The sequence below is a fragment of the Anopheles coluzzii genome, chromosome 3 (genome assembly GCF_943734685.1).
Source record: "Anopheles coluzzii chromosome 3, AcolN3, whole genome shotgun sequence".
Lineage (NCBI taxonomy): Eukaryota > Metazoa > Arthropoda > Insecta > Diptera > Culicidae > Anopheles > Anopheles coluzzii.
This window is the reverse complement of record NC_064671.1, coordinates 58,309,998-58,325,537: the sequence shown is the minus strand read 5'-3', so window position 1 is coordinate 58,325,537 and position 15,540 is coordinate 58,309,998. Positions and strand designations below refer to the sequence as shown.

The following is a 15,540-nucleotide window of genomic DNA, read 5'->3' as shown; positions in this document are numbered from 1 at the left end:
TCATTAAATGCGTTCATACATGCTTCATCAAATTGGAAAGACACTTTTTCTTTAAGTAGATTGCTCAAAGGTTTTGCAATGTTCGAGAAAGACGGGACGAATCGTCTAAAATAGGAAAACAAACCAAGACAACGCTGAACTTCCTATGAGGTTTTAGGCACTGGGTAATTTTGGATAGCCTTAATGTGGTAGTTGCTTGGTTGAATTCCCTTTGAGTTTACATAGTAACCAAGGTAATCCAAGTTACTGCACCCAAATTTGCATTTGTCAATACGCAGTTCCAATCCATTCTTCCTAAGAGTTTTTAAAACAGCACCTAGAGTTTCTAAATGATCTTGAAACGTCTTTGACGCTATGATTATGTCGTCAAGATAGACGACTAGTTTGGCTTCGTCGATGAATTCTCGCAGTACTGAGTTAATGAATCTTTGAAATCCTGATGGAGCGTTTTTTAGCCCAAATGGCATTTTCAGATATTCATACTGTCCGTCAGGTGTTACAAAGGCAGTGTAACTAATAGAATCTTCGTGCATCTTAATTTGATGAAAGCCGCTTTTGAGATCTAAGAGAGTGAAATACCGTTTACCGCTTAGGTGTTCGAGGCAAGTGTCAATCAAAGGTATTGGATAGTTATCACGAATTGTTATCTTATTTAACGGACGGTAGTCAACACACATTCGTACCTCACCATTTTTCTTCCGTACTAACACAATAGCAGATGCGTAAGGTGAATTGCTGGGTCGAATAATTTGTTTTTCTAATAAATTTTTAACTATATCACGAACCTGATTGCGTTCGGCAAAAGACAACCGCCTAGGTTTACAGAATATTGGAGTATCATTTGTAACACTTATTTTCATTGAATGTTGTGATTCAAGAATAGTTTCATTTAAGGGCTGAAGATAGTTATTTTCCACACATGAAGCTATCAGACACATCTTGTCTCAATTCGTTTCCTATATCCAATGTGTTCGCTTCCTTACTAATATCAATAGCACATAACTCTGAAAAAGTCCTCAAAATACTCTCAGCCTCCGTACCACTATCGTTGGTCTGATTATGTTCATCAACACTATCGTATCTTTTCTGGTCTGATTGGAAAATAGATTGCGTCCAAATGTCTGCCTCATCCTTCGAATTAGTTTTAAAAATCCCCAATGAATTAAGGCGCGCTTTCACGTGTGTTGCAAGAGTAGATTTATTTTCTTTTAGTAAGTTCATCAGATTGTCTTGAGAATAACGATAACAAAGGTAATGTAAATGGATGTTCATCTTTTTTAATAAGTCCCTTCCTGCAATCAAGGGCCATGCTGTTTGTTGTTTTGGCAGTATCATAAAGGAATGGGAAACGTTGATATTTCGAAATTTTATTCTAATGTTCACATGGCCCAAAGATGTAAGCTGCTGGTTGCCTAATCCACAGAATTCCGAAAATTGAGGAGTATGTTTGATGTTTGGCACAAGTTGTTCACTGATGAAACTTTTAGGGCTGCCAGAATCAAACAAACAAAACACACGTGATTGCGTTGCGCTTAATTCATTATCATTCAGCAATGCGACACTTACCTCCTGAATTGGATCGATCCTAGCTCCTGAACCAGTCACTTGATTTCCATTATCATCTCCGTAATTGTTTTCTGCTGCAGCAGCCATCGACAGGTTCAGATGTGAGTAATCATTGCCACCGGATTGAGGCAATCGTGATGCCGGACACTGATGTTGGAAACTCTGCTGATCGCACGGTGCAAATATAGCGGCAGGCATCCTCTGGGCAACGTTCGGGCAGTCTTGTTTCTTGTGATCAGGGCTTCCACACAAGAAACATAGTTGGGCAGACTGACGTGGTTTTCGGCACTGGTTGGAAAAATGGCCGAAACTCGAACAATTGTAGCATCGCACCATTTCTTCTCGCCCCCCCCCGCGGTGTTGGTTTTCAGCATCAATGTAAAACGGCTTGAAGGTTGTGGACGAGTGGGGGATGACGGTGGTTCACGCATTTGGTAATGCATCTCGCATCGGTTTACATGATCAATCAGATCATACACATCACGATATTCTTTCGCCACTAAGTTGTCATACATGGGATCGCGCGATAGTCCTCGGATGATGTATGTTATAATCGCTGCGTTACTCACGTTCCCAGTTGTTCCAAGGGCATGTACACGAAAGATGTAGGCGGCGTAGGACTCATCATTCCTTTTGAATGTATGCAACAGCTTCTTGTGAATAGCAGCTTCATTATGCGTGTCTGGGAAAGCTTTTCCCATTCCTTCGGCAAATTCTTTAAACGATGTTACAGAATGCCGGAAACCACTGTACCACTCCTTTGCAGCGCCAGTTAGCTGACTGCTAGCGTACATCAATGTCATTTGGTCGGTCCAACCATAAACTTCAGCACTGTGTTTTACCGTTTTTATCCACTGCAAGAAACTGGCACCCTCTCCAAACATCGGAATAATCTGCTTAACCTCTTCCGGATGAAGCAATCTAGCTGTATTGGAGTATTCACGACTTTGGCTCTCAAGCGCTGCTAATTTGTTCCGCAGTTCAAGTATCTCACATTTTTGCTTTAGGAGCACAATTTCTGCTGCAGCTTCGTCGTTTTCTTTGATCACATCAGTTTTCATGATCTGGGTGACGCTCTCTTCTTTACTTTCGGCAATGGCTGCGTTGCACATGGTGTCGTTGGAATCGCCATTTTGTTGCGAGCTAGGGTACGCTTCCTTATAGAGAGCACGGATCTGCATCAGTGTTGCCGTACATGGCACGGTTATTTCGGCCGACTGGAGTGCGCACAGCATCTCATCCTTAGTCACTCTCTGGTCATCTACGGACATTTTGGGCTCACTATCCCACTTCTGAGATGTAAAATCGATTAAATTGTAGTCGCTTCGATTTGGCGTCCTGATTCGTTCGCTTTTTATTCTGTTGTAATGGCAGCTGTCAAAAATAACTTAATGCTAATATACACGTACCGTGACATCAAGTAGCGTTTACACGTATATACATTTTCCAAACTTTTACAATATATATATATATATATATATATATATATATATATATATATATATATATATATATATATATATATATATATATATATATATATATATATATATAGCATGATAATAAGTTTTGTTGTTGTTGTTGTTGTTGTTATTTTATTTTTTTATTTTTTTTTAAATTTATTTATTTTATTTAATTTTTTTTTATTTATTTATTTATTTATTTATTTATTTATTTATGTTTTTTTTTTGGTACCGTTCTGCAGCGGGGTCTCCTATTACCACCTGATTAATGTCCTCGGTCTGCTTCTTCACCACATTTGGAAATCGATTTGATCCCAATCTGGTTCTGCAACAAATTGCCAGATGTCCTATGGCACCGCACCGGAAGCATTTTGATCTGGATGCTCCACACTTCCCCCAGCCATGTATTTTGTCACACTTTGAGCATTTCGTTGCTCCCTTATTATACGTGTTCCGAAAACCGTTTGGATGCATTCCCGATAGTCTCTTGTTTTGTTGTTGTTCGTACGGCTCATATCGTTCCCTTTTCGTTCTCCACGAAGTCACTGCCGCTACATAATTATCGCTATCTGTAAATTCTTTTGTCGTGCTTTTGGCAAGCTTTTGTTCTATCTCTCTCTTTTCCATTCTTACGAAATCAAGGTGTTTACCATGCTTTACTAATTTGTCCAATTCATTCCCAAATAAATCTGCCATTTCAAACAATTTTTCGGCAATCTGGGGAACCGAACGTCGCAACACAGCTTGCACTAACTCTTCAGTTTTCTGTTCTTCTGGCAGACCACAGAATTTCACTTGAGCTTCTAATCTTAACACCCAATCACCAAATGTTTCATCAGCTTCCATTTTCATTTCTCTCAGCTTCATCCTTTCTTTTCCCTCATCACATATGCCGTTGAAAAAATCGTCTACCCCTTTCACTGTTTCTGTATACACGTCCCCTTCACCACTTTTCACTCGTCTTTCCTGCATTTCTATAATGTTTAGCAGATAGCTTCCAGCAAATACTTTCAAAGCTATCAACTTCATTTCCGAATTCACTTTTCCTTTACACATCACTATTCTCTCATATTGTCCTTTAAAACGCGCCCACTCTGCTTTCCGCTCGTGGATAGGAAGCTCTTCCGAAAATGGTTTAAGCGGCCAAGAACCGGCCAAAAAATCCCCCTTGTAATCTTTTTGCTTGCTCTCACTACGCACTTCCAGGGCACACTCCAAATTGTTCTCAACTGTCCAACCTGCCATCTTTCTAAACCACTTCCGTGCTTGTTCTGTGACGATGCTGTCCGCTTGCTACACCAAAAGCGACTGATCCTGATAGCTCAGGTTGCCACCAGCCCACCCGTTGCAATGCTATGTGTGCGATCGTCACTTATACAATCACACTTGTTTACCATGGCATTGAATTCCATGGAATTGTTTTTGCCAAATCTTGGACGGCACGCCATCACGCCGGACAACAGCCGGGTTCGGTTGAATCCATCTAAGCAAACCAGTGACCGACCATCCATTGTATTCCATAGAATTGTTATTGTTGAATATCGGGCAGCTGTACCAGACCGGTCAGCCGGGTTCTGCTGGCTGAAATAAATAAGAAAAAGAAGAAGAAGAAGAACGCGAAACAAAAAAAAAACGATATACCGCTTTATGTTTTTTTTTTCAGCCGAGCTGAACTCGGCTACCACCCGCGTATACATTTCCTTCGAGGGGCCATGAGCTAAACTCGGCTACCACTCTGGCTTACACTTTCTTCGAGGGGCCATGAGCTAAACTCGGCTACCACCCCCGTATACATTTTCTTCGAGGGGCCATGAGCTAAACTCGGCTACCACTCTGGCTTACACTTTCTTGGAGGGGCCATGAGCTAAACTCGGCTACCACTCTGGCTTACACATTCTTCGAGGGGCCATGAGCTGAACTCGGCTACCACTCGCGTATACATTTTCTTCGAGGGGCCATGAGCTAAACTCGGCTACCACTCTGGCTTACACATTCTTCGAGGGGCCATGAGCTGAACTTGGCTACCACTCGGGCTTACACCTTTTTGGAGGGGCCATGAGATGCACCAGGCTACCACTCGGTTTATCCTTTATATCGCCTGTTTTTATCCTTCCTCTCCTTTTTTTTTTATCCCTCCTTATTTTCTTCAACCTAGGAGCGCTTTTATTCATCATGGCAGGATCGCCAATGTGATATTCCATCGAAAACACCGGAACTACAGTAACACACGTCTGCTCTTTATTCCGTCCAACCTCCTACTGCCCGCACACCCACACTGCTACTCTCACATACCACACAAGCTTCGATGTTAATTCTTTTATTCCTAAGACGCAACTGTACAAGTTCACAATTTTTCGTTCGCTTATATACTACCGTACACCAGTACTGTCAAACCCAAACAACAAAACGTTGCTTATTCTTAACAATAACACGGATGAAATTTACCATCGTCTTCTGCTCGTTGCATTAAAATGCCTGCTATCGCTGTTTTACTAGCATCTGTATGTGTAGTATCGTGATAAAACACGTCTTGACTCCTCGTAGTTCCACATGCGATTGCCCTTTATTGTTAATCCATCTTTCATCTGTCAAGCAACATAACAAGGTTTATATATACAACGTATCTATAAGGTTGCTATACTACATTCACTTTCCTTTTTTTATAGATAATGTATTGCTTACTAACTAATGGATTTCTAACTGCTAATATAGTCGTTTAAGTAATTTGGTTTTTGAATAGTTCTTTTAGATCTTGTGGTCTCATTACTTGGCTTATAGCTAAGACTTCTATCAGTTAATTTGCTTGTGGTATCTTTGCAAGTAACATTCTTTTCTTTGTTATTTGGATCTACCATTCCGTTGTCTACTGATTCTGGTGCAAGGGGGTTACCTTCTTCTGTAGAAACTTTAAGCAAATGAGATACGTGCCTCCGGTATTTCAAACCGGATTCTTTTGATGCTATTAATACATCTCCTCCTTTCCTTTCAACCACCTTAAAAACTTTTGTCCCAAAGTTAGATGATAGTTTGTTGGTTTTACGCACTCGTTTGACCAGAACTTCGTCACCCGGGCATATTGAGCTAACTTTTGCGTTTCTTCGTTTATCTGAATACATTTTACCTTTGTGTTTAGCTTCCTTATCTCTGTCTGCCACTTCTTCATGTTCAACTATTGGATTAAATATAGATGGTAATTTATCTCTTATGTTATAATTAAAAAGCATCTCCGACGGTGTTTTCTTAGTGACTGAATGAGGAGAAGATCGATACATTAATAGGTATTTGTTAAGCTCTTCGATCCAATTTGCATTCATTGATTGACTGATGACAAGTCGTTTAAGAAGGGATCGGTTTTGTCTTTCGACTTCACCATTTTGTTGCGGCCAGTATGGGGTGGTACTGATCAATTTAATGTTATTGGTGGTGCAAAACTGTAGGAACTCTTCGCTTGAGAACTGCGGCCCATTATCTGCAGTAATAGATAGAGGTAGTCCGAATCGTGCAAAAATTGAATTTAACCGTCCTATAGTCTGTATAGAATCCGTCTTTTTCATAATTTCTACTTCTATGTAGCGACTGAAATAATCGACTACTACTAACAACGAATGGCCTGATGGGAGAGGTCCTAGAAAATCAATGGCCACGTGTTGCCATGGTGCTGATGGCAATTCTCTTCGCTTCATTGGTTCTGGAGCGGGCGCTGCAGAGACCAGCATACATCCCCGGCAATTCCTGACGTATTGTTCTACTTGTAAGTCAAGTTTTGGCCACCATACTTTGGCCCTTAATCGCTGTTTCATAATGCTCATACCTGGGTGACCTTCATGGGCTAGATGTAAGGTCCTTTCTCTTAATGAAGCAGGCATAACTATTCTGTTTCCTCGCAACAGTATATTGTTAGCAAAGCATAGTTCAGTAGAAAATATTTTGAATGTCGAAGTATCTTCGGTCCATTCATTCTTTTCGATTCCCTGACGAACCGCTTGAATAGTTTTATCGGCTTTTGAAGCTTTTTCTATCTCTGTAAGCTTTAGCGCTACTGGTGATGCATTGGAAATAATCCATGCCACATACTGTTCAGAAAACTCATCAAATGGTTTACCTTCTACGGTCTCTGTGATCGCGAGGCGTGAAAGTGGATCAGCAATATTGGATTTCCCTGGTCTATAAATAACAGATGCTTTGTAAGATTGCAGCCGTATTACCCATCTCTCGATCCTGGCACATGGTTTCGATTTTGTACTAAATATTTTTTCTAATGGTTTATGATCTGTTATAAGTTCAAATTGACGACCATATAGATAAAAATGGAAGCGTTCTACTGCCCAAACAAGCGCTAGGGCCTCTTTTTCAATTTGTGCATAGCGTTTTTCTGTATTAGATAGACTTTTGCTTGCGTATGCAATTACTCTCGGATTTCCTTCTGAATTTATCTGTATTAATACCGCTCCTAACCCAACAGGACTTGCGTCAGCAATTAACTGTGTTCTATCTCCAATATCAAAAAAACCTAGTGTTGATGGGCTTATCATAAACGATTTGAGTTTCTCGAACGCTGAATGATGCTCTGATTTCCATACAAATTTTTCCTTTTCAACTGTTAGCTGTCGTAATGGATGTGTAATGGTTGCCATATCAGGGATAAATTTTCCTACATAATTTACTAAACCTAAAAAACTTCGAACTTCTTCTGCTGATTTTGGTGCCCTGAAGTTTCGTATCGCATTTAGTTTATCTTTGTCTGGTTTTACTCCTTCTGCAGATATAACATGCCCTAAAATTCTCATTTCTGATACCCCGTAAACGCATTTATCTGCATTTAGCACCACGTTCCACTCTTTGAGCCTTTGGAGAACCTTTGTCAGTCTTTTGTCATGTTCATCTCTATGCGATCCGTATACAATAATGTCATCGATGTAATTCAAGCATCCTTCACAGCCTGTAAGAATTTGTTCCATAGTTTTCTGGAACAGCTCTGGTGCACAGTTTATCCCAAACATAAGTCTGGTGTAACGGAACAACCCTCTACGTGTGATGAACGTAGTAATCCCCCGAGATTGTTTTGAAATTTCTACCTAAAATGAAACTCATTAGGATTAGTTTCTGATATAATATATTTCGATTGAGTTATAAGCAACGTAATTCAAATAGATTAGGTTAACAAAAGAATTTAAATCGCAATCAATCCTTAATCAACCTTCGTTTGCACTAACCTGGTGGAAAGCATTTTTAATGTCCAGACGGGAAAATACCTTTGCCTTAGCCATATGTGGTAAGAAGTCCTCAAAAGTAGGTAGTGGATGATTTTCTCTCTCAACCGCCTCGTTAGCGCGCCGCATATCTACACATATGCGAACATCGTTGTTTCCTTTAGGGACAACTACTACAGGTGATACCCACTTAGATGGCTCATTTACTTGCTCGATAACTCCCTGAATCAGTAGTTCATCCAGTTTTTTATCGACTAGTTTTTCCAGGGCAACCGGTATTCGACGGTATGGCTGAGCGACAGCTACTGAACCTGATTTTATTGGTATATCTACCACAACATTCTTCAAGGTCGACAGTTTATGGTTTTCGTTGTCAACCGTATTTACAGGAACGGTAATTTTCAACGCTCCCATGAGAGTAGCCGTATCACGCCCAATTAAAGTTTTGCCATCACCCTTCACAACATAGAAATCGGCAGTAGTTTCTGCTGAGCCTAAAGTAACTGTAGCAGTAAACACACCTACGAGCGGCAGTACCTGTCCGCCATATGCCTTGAGTGTAATTGTGGCATCACGGTGTTGATTTGATACAACATGTTGGGACTTTAGTTGCTCCCAGACAATTTGGCTGATTAAGTTGTATTTTGATCCCGAATCGATCATAGCGTTTATAGGGATACCACCTATTTTACAACACATTTCGCTGCTGTTATCATATGGCGTGAGATGGAAGACGTATTCCGTGGTAATTATTTCCACTCATCGCAGTCATAAGGTTTGCAAATACCTTTTGCTGTCCTTTATTCTTTTTGAACTTTGGACAATCTCGCCGAAAGTGTCCAGGTTTGCGACAATGATAACATATCACTTTGTCTTTTGGTGATTGAACGCTAAACGCAGTTTCATCCGTTCCAACACTGGCACCACTCTCAGACCTTCTACGACATTCCTCACGCAATTTGTTCATTGCGAATTCCGAAGTCAACTCGGCTTCAGGGCGATTTTTCAGGGACACTATCAGGCTATCATACGATTGCGGTAAACTCGACAATATTAGCGCCATAAACACACGATCCTTGAGTCCCTCATCTACTGCTTGTAGACGTGCATGCAGTTTTACCATTTCATTGAGATGAGCCGGTAAATTTCCATCCTCTGGAAGTTTAAGGGAACATAATTTCCTTAGCACGCATAGCACTGATGGTAGCCCGCTACTCTTATGAACAGAGCAGAGTGAGTCCCACATTTCTTTCGCGGTTTGCTTATTCATAATATGAACCAGTTGGTTATCGTCCACCGTTGCACTAATCACTCCACGTGTCTTTGCATCACCAGTTTTCCAGTCATTAGTCGGAATTTCCGGCTTAGCATCTATCACATACTTGGATAAATCTTGCCGCAATAATTCCATCTCTACACGGAATTTCCAAATTTCAAAATTATCCTCTCCCAAACGAGGGAGTACCACTTGCAAAGACGTCATGATTACACCGGAGTTTTTAATACAACAGAACAATTACTGGCACAAACCCTGGGCCCATAACCTGTTAAAACAACGACGAAAAGCAAACCATCAACCGAGAAATGAACGCGACGAACTTTGATCAAAAAGAACAACGACCAAGCTGTGATATTCCATCGAAAACACCGGAACTACAGTAACACACGTCTGCTCTTTATTCCGTCCAACCTCCTACTGCCCGCACACCCACACTGCTACTCTCACATACCACATCCTCCCCTTGAGGAATAAGGCTACAAATTCTTTAATATTCGATTAATCGTTTTGGTTTTTTAATCAGCCTAGCCTGTCGTTCTTTCACTAGCCCTGCTACTTCCTCCGAACTACTACTACCACTTGTCAACCCTTCTTCCGCTTTTCGCATGAAAAATTTTTTTATGTGCTTTACATTACGATCGTAAATTTTTCCTGATTTTTTTTCCTTCACCGTTACCCTGCCAGCACCACAAATTTTAAGTACCTCATGCAATTCTTTTTTGTACGATGAGTCTGTCTTATCTGCTTTTTGATTTCTAACTAAAACCGTATCCCCAGGTTTAATGCTAAGAGGCCTAGCTCCACGCCTTGTATCCTCTCTTTGATTGCGCTGAAATTTCGCCATTTTATCCCTGTCTCGTAATTCATCATCGTTCGCTTGTCTAGTATCCGTTTTTGGGTTTGGTAACCTATGCCTAATAGCTCTACCAAACATTAGTTCGGCTGGTGCTATTTTAGTTACATGGTGCGGCCATGAGTTATAATCCGCTACATATTCCGCAAGGGCCTGTTTCCAGCATTTTTTTTCTAACCGTGCAATGGCTGCAATCTTATTTATACCTTGCATTCCACGCTCAACTAACCCATTTTCGGTAGGATTTAGAGGCGTGCTATTTATGAGTTTTATCCCCCATACATCTGCTAACCATCTTTTGAAATCTACCGCATTAAACGGGGGTCCATTATCTGCTTTTAATTTCTTAGGTACATAGTATGTTAAAAATATCCTGTTCAATGCTTTTTGTATACTATTCGCATCCGTTCGCTCTAGAGGGACGGCTATCAGAAATCGCGAGTAATTATCTGTAAGCACCAATGTTTTAACATTATCTGTGGTAGATGAAATATCCATTGACACATAATCCCATGGATTCTCCGGTAGCTCCGTTAATTCTATAGGTACCGCCGTATTTGTCGTTTTCACTAGCTGACATTCTGGGCAGCTTCTAACAAAAGCTTCAATCTCTTTGTCCATACCGGGCCACCAAAGTCCCGTTCTCAGAACATTTTTCATCGTGGACATGCCAGGGTGGCTTCTATGAGCTAATGTTAACGCTCGGTTCCTAAGTATATGCGGGAGGACCATCTTTTCTTGTTTAAATAGGAAACCGTTTTCCACATACAGCTCCCTCTGAAACGCTTTATACCTTGCAATTTCTTGTGGCCATTCATTCTCTTTATCTAACCAAGCAATAACCTTGTTTAATATAACATCTTTTTCTAATTCCTTTCCTACTTCTTCCGTGGTTAACGCCAATAGTGTTTCATTAACCTGGTTTACGCACGCAGTAACCAAACATAGTTCGTGAGGCTCCTTAGCAACCCCAAATTGGTAATCCTCTTTAGATCTGCACAGCCTAGACGCAGTATCGGCTATGTTCTCGTTTCCCGGAACGTGTTCGAAATCAAAATCATAATGGTCCAGTCTGATGAACCATCCTTCTGCCCTGGACATAATCCTCTTTCCTATATCTTTTTGTTTAGCCGGTTTAATCATAAATTTCAACGCTTCACTATCTGATCGCAACAAAAATTTCCTTCTTAATAGATAGTAAGCAAATCGTTCCATAGCCCAAACTATGGCCAAAGCCTCCCTATGCAGTTGCGGATAGCGGCTTTCCGTCTCCGTCAATCCTTTGGATGCACATGCGATAATACGCATTTCGGACGTGCTCAATTTTTCTTGGGCTAAAATTGCTCCCAAGCCCCAAGGTGATGCATCAGTATATAGTATGATCCTATCCTTTTCATTGAAATAACCCCTTTTGATAAGGTCTTCCATAGCAACCTTTTTCAATTCTTCAAACGTATTTTGATGCATCTCTTCCCATTTAAATTTATCTCTTTTTATCAAATCCCTCAACGGCTTAGTTTTATGTGAAAAGTCTCTGATAAATGGGCCAATAAAAGTCAACATTCCTAAAAAACTTCTAAGTTCACCTGCGTCCTTAGGTCTGTCAAAATTTTGAATGGTTGTCATTTTTTCCCTCATCGGTAATATTCCTTCTCCATCTAGTGTTAATCCTAAGAAATTCACTTTTTCCTGACCATAACACGATTTTTCTTCGTTAATGGTAAGTCCATTTTTTTCAATAACTTCCCTAACCATATTTTCTATTTCCTTTAGTTCTTTCAACGATTTACCGTACATCAAAATATCATCTAGGTATATAAGAACATTTTTGCAATTTCTGAAAACTTTCTCCATCTCTTTTTGAAAAATCTCCGGTGCACAAGATAGCCCGAAAGGTAATCTCTTGAACCGCATTAATCCATTCATCGTCATAAACGCAGTCAAATGGCGCACCTCACTATGTAATTCTATGTGAAAGTATGCGTCTTTCAAATCTATCTTAGAAAACAAAATCTTTCCATCGTTGTTGGGGATATCAGTCCAAATTCTTTCTAATGATGGCATGGGGTACGGATCTCGTATGATAGCCTTATTCGCTTCTCTATAATCAATAACAATTCTAAAGTCCTTATTTCCTTTCGGCACTAGCACCATAGGTGACACAAAAGATATTTCCGCATCCTCGCTGTCTACATACTCAATGATACCGTTAAGCTCCATTTCCTCTAGTCTCTCATTCACGGCTCTCTCAAATGCTTTAGGTATATTATAACGTATTATTTGTTTGGGTGTGACTGTTTTGTCTATTCTAAATTTCACCGCACCAATATTCAATTTAGGAAATGTATCCTTTACTGTCGTCTCTTGTGTTTTGTTACGCAACATATAATGCTTTCCAGGTCCTATGCATACTAAACCTAAGCTGACTGCTGTGTTAAAACTTAACAGGGATATTTCAGCTCCCTTTACCACAAAAATTTTTGCCATAGTTCTATTAGTTCCACCTGCACATATTATTGCTTTAAATGAGCATTCTACGTCCAAAACTGCACTATTCGCATAACTCCGCAGCGTTGTTTCAGGGTGTGGCTGCCATTCACGCACACTCGACTGGGCGTGTGTCCTTATTTGCCACCAACTCTCAGCAGTAACAGTGTTCACCGATGCCCCAGTATCTAGTAAGAAAATGATAGGCACATTTCCGATCATGCAGTTAATGCGCCTTGGATCGTCGGTTACTGCATGCCTTCCTCGTTCGCCGGAAAACTGTTAAAGTAAATTAAAATAAAACGAAATAAATAAGATAAGTGAATCAAAAATACACTTTTGCCCACACACTCATGAACTTTTGACGGCGAGCAATTTCAGCTTGCTATATATATATATATATATATATATATATATATATATATATATATATATATATATATATATATATATATATATATATATATATATATATATATATATATATATATATATATATATATATATATATATATATATATATATATATATATATATATATATATATATATATATAACATGATAATAAGTTTTGTTGTTGTTGTTGTTGTTGTTATTTTATTTTTTTATTTTTTTTTAAATTTATTTATTTTATTTAATTTTTTTTTTATTTATTTATTTATTTATTTATTTTTTTATTTATGTTTTTTTTTTGGTACCGTTCTGCAGCGGGGTCTCCTATTACCACCTGATTAATGTCCTCGGTCTGCTTCTTCACCACATTTGGAAATCGATTTGATCCCAATCTGGTTCTGCAACAAATTGCCAGATGTCCTATGGCACCGCACCGGAAGCATTTTGATCTGGATGCTCCACACTTCCCCCAGCCATGTATTTTGTCACACTTTGAGCATTTCGTTGCTCCCTTATTATACGTGTTCCGAAAACCGTTTGGATGCATTCCCGATAGTCTCTTGTTTTGATGTTGTTCGTACGGCTCATATCGTTCCCTTTTCGTTCTCCACGAAGTCACTGCCGCTACATAATTATCGCTATCTGTAAATTCTTTTGTCGTGCTTTTGGCAAGCTTTTGTTCTATCTCTCTCTTTTCCATTCTTACGAAATCAAGGTGTTTACCATGCTTTACTAATTTGTCCAATTCATTCCCAAATAAATCTGCCATTTCAAACAATTTTTCGGCAATCTGGGGAACCGAACGTCGCAACACAGCTTGCACTAACTCTTCAGTTTTCTGTTCTTCTGGCAGACCACAGAATTTCACTTGAGCTTCTAATCTTAACACCCAATCACCAAATGTTTCATCAGCTTCCATTTTCATTTCTCTCAGCTTCATCCTTTCTTTTCCCTCATCACATATGCCGTTGAAAAAATCGTCTACCCCTTTCACTGTTTCTGTATACACGTCCCCTTCACCACTTTTCACTCGTCTTTCCTGCATTTCTATAATGTTTAGCAGATAGCTTCCAGCAAATACTTTCAAAGCTATCAACTTCATTTCCGAATTCACTTTTCCTTTACACATCACTATTCTCTCATATTGTCCTTTAAAACGCGCCCACTCTGCTTTCCGCTCGTGGATAGGAAGCTCTTCCGAAAATGGTTTAAGCGGCCAAGAACCGGCCAAAAAATCCCCCTTGTAATCTTTTTGCTTGCTCTCACTACGCACTTCCAGGGCACACTCCAAATTGTTCTCAACTGTCCAACCTGCCATCTTTCTAAACCACTTCCGTGCTTGTTCTGTGACGATGCTGTCCGCTTGCTACACCAAAAGCGACTGATCCTGATAGCTCAGGTTGCCACCAGCCCACCCGTTGCAATGCTATGTGTGCGATCGTCACTTATACAATCACACTTGTTTACCATGGCATTGAATTCCATGGAATTGTTTTTGCCAAATCTTGGACGGCACGCCATCACGCCGGACAACAGCCGGGTTCGGTTGAATCCATCTAAGCAAACCAGTGACCGACCATCCATTGTATTCCATAGAATTGTTATTGTTGAATATCGGGCAGCTGTACCAGACCGGTCAGCCGGGTTCTGCTGGCTGAAATAAATAAGAAAAAGAAGAAGAAGAAGAACGCGAAACAAAAAAAAAACGATATACCGCTTTATGTTTTTTTTTTCAGCCGAGCTGAACTCGGCTACCACCCGCGTATACATTTCCTTCGAGGGGCCATGAGCTAAACTCGGCTACCACTCTGGCTTACACTTTCTTCGAGGGGCCATGAGCTAAACTCGGCTACCACCCCCGTATACATTTTCTTCGAGGGGCCATGAGCTAAACTCGGCTACCACTCTGGCTTACACTTTCTTGGAGGGGCCATGAGCTAAACTCGGCTACCACTCTGGCTTACACATTCTTCGAGGGGCCATGAGCTGAACTCGGCTACCACTCGCGTATACATTTTCTTCGAGGGGCCATGAGCTAAACTCGGCTACCACTCTGGCTTACACATTCTTCGAGGGGCCATGAGCTGAACTTGGCTACCACTCGGGCTTACACCTTTTTGGAGGGGCCATGAGATGCACCAGGCTACCACTCGGTTTATCCTTTATATCGCCTGTTTTTATCCTTCCTCTCCTTTTTTTTTTATCCCTCCTTATTTTCTTCAACCTAGGAGCGCTTTTATTCATCATGGCAGGATCGCCAATGTGATATTCCATCGAAAACACCGGAAC

The 15,540-nt window shown here is 40.3% G+C and overlaps 1 protein-coding gene across 1 annotated transcript; it reads right to left on the bottom strand.

The window, feature by feature from the left end:
- Window positions 1-5,245: 5,245 nt before the first annotated feature.
- LOC125907390 (uncharacterized protein K02A2.6-like) lies at window positions 5,246-8,978 on the bottom strand. The gene is made up of 2 exons (XM_049609267.1): window positions 8,243-8,978; window positions 5,246-8,104 (listed from the first exon to the last, which is right to left on the bottom strand). Exons 1-2 carry the CDS (start codon window positions 8,936-8,938, stop codon window positions 5,726-5,728), a joined length of 3,075 nt encoding a protein of 1,024 aa, XP_049465224.1. The 5' UTR covers window positions 8,939-8,978; the 3' UTR covers window positions 5,246-5,725.
- Window positions 8,979-15,540: the final 6,562 nt, after the last annotated feature.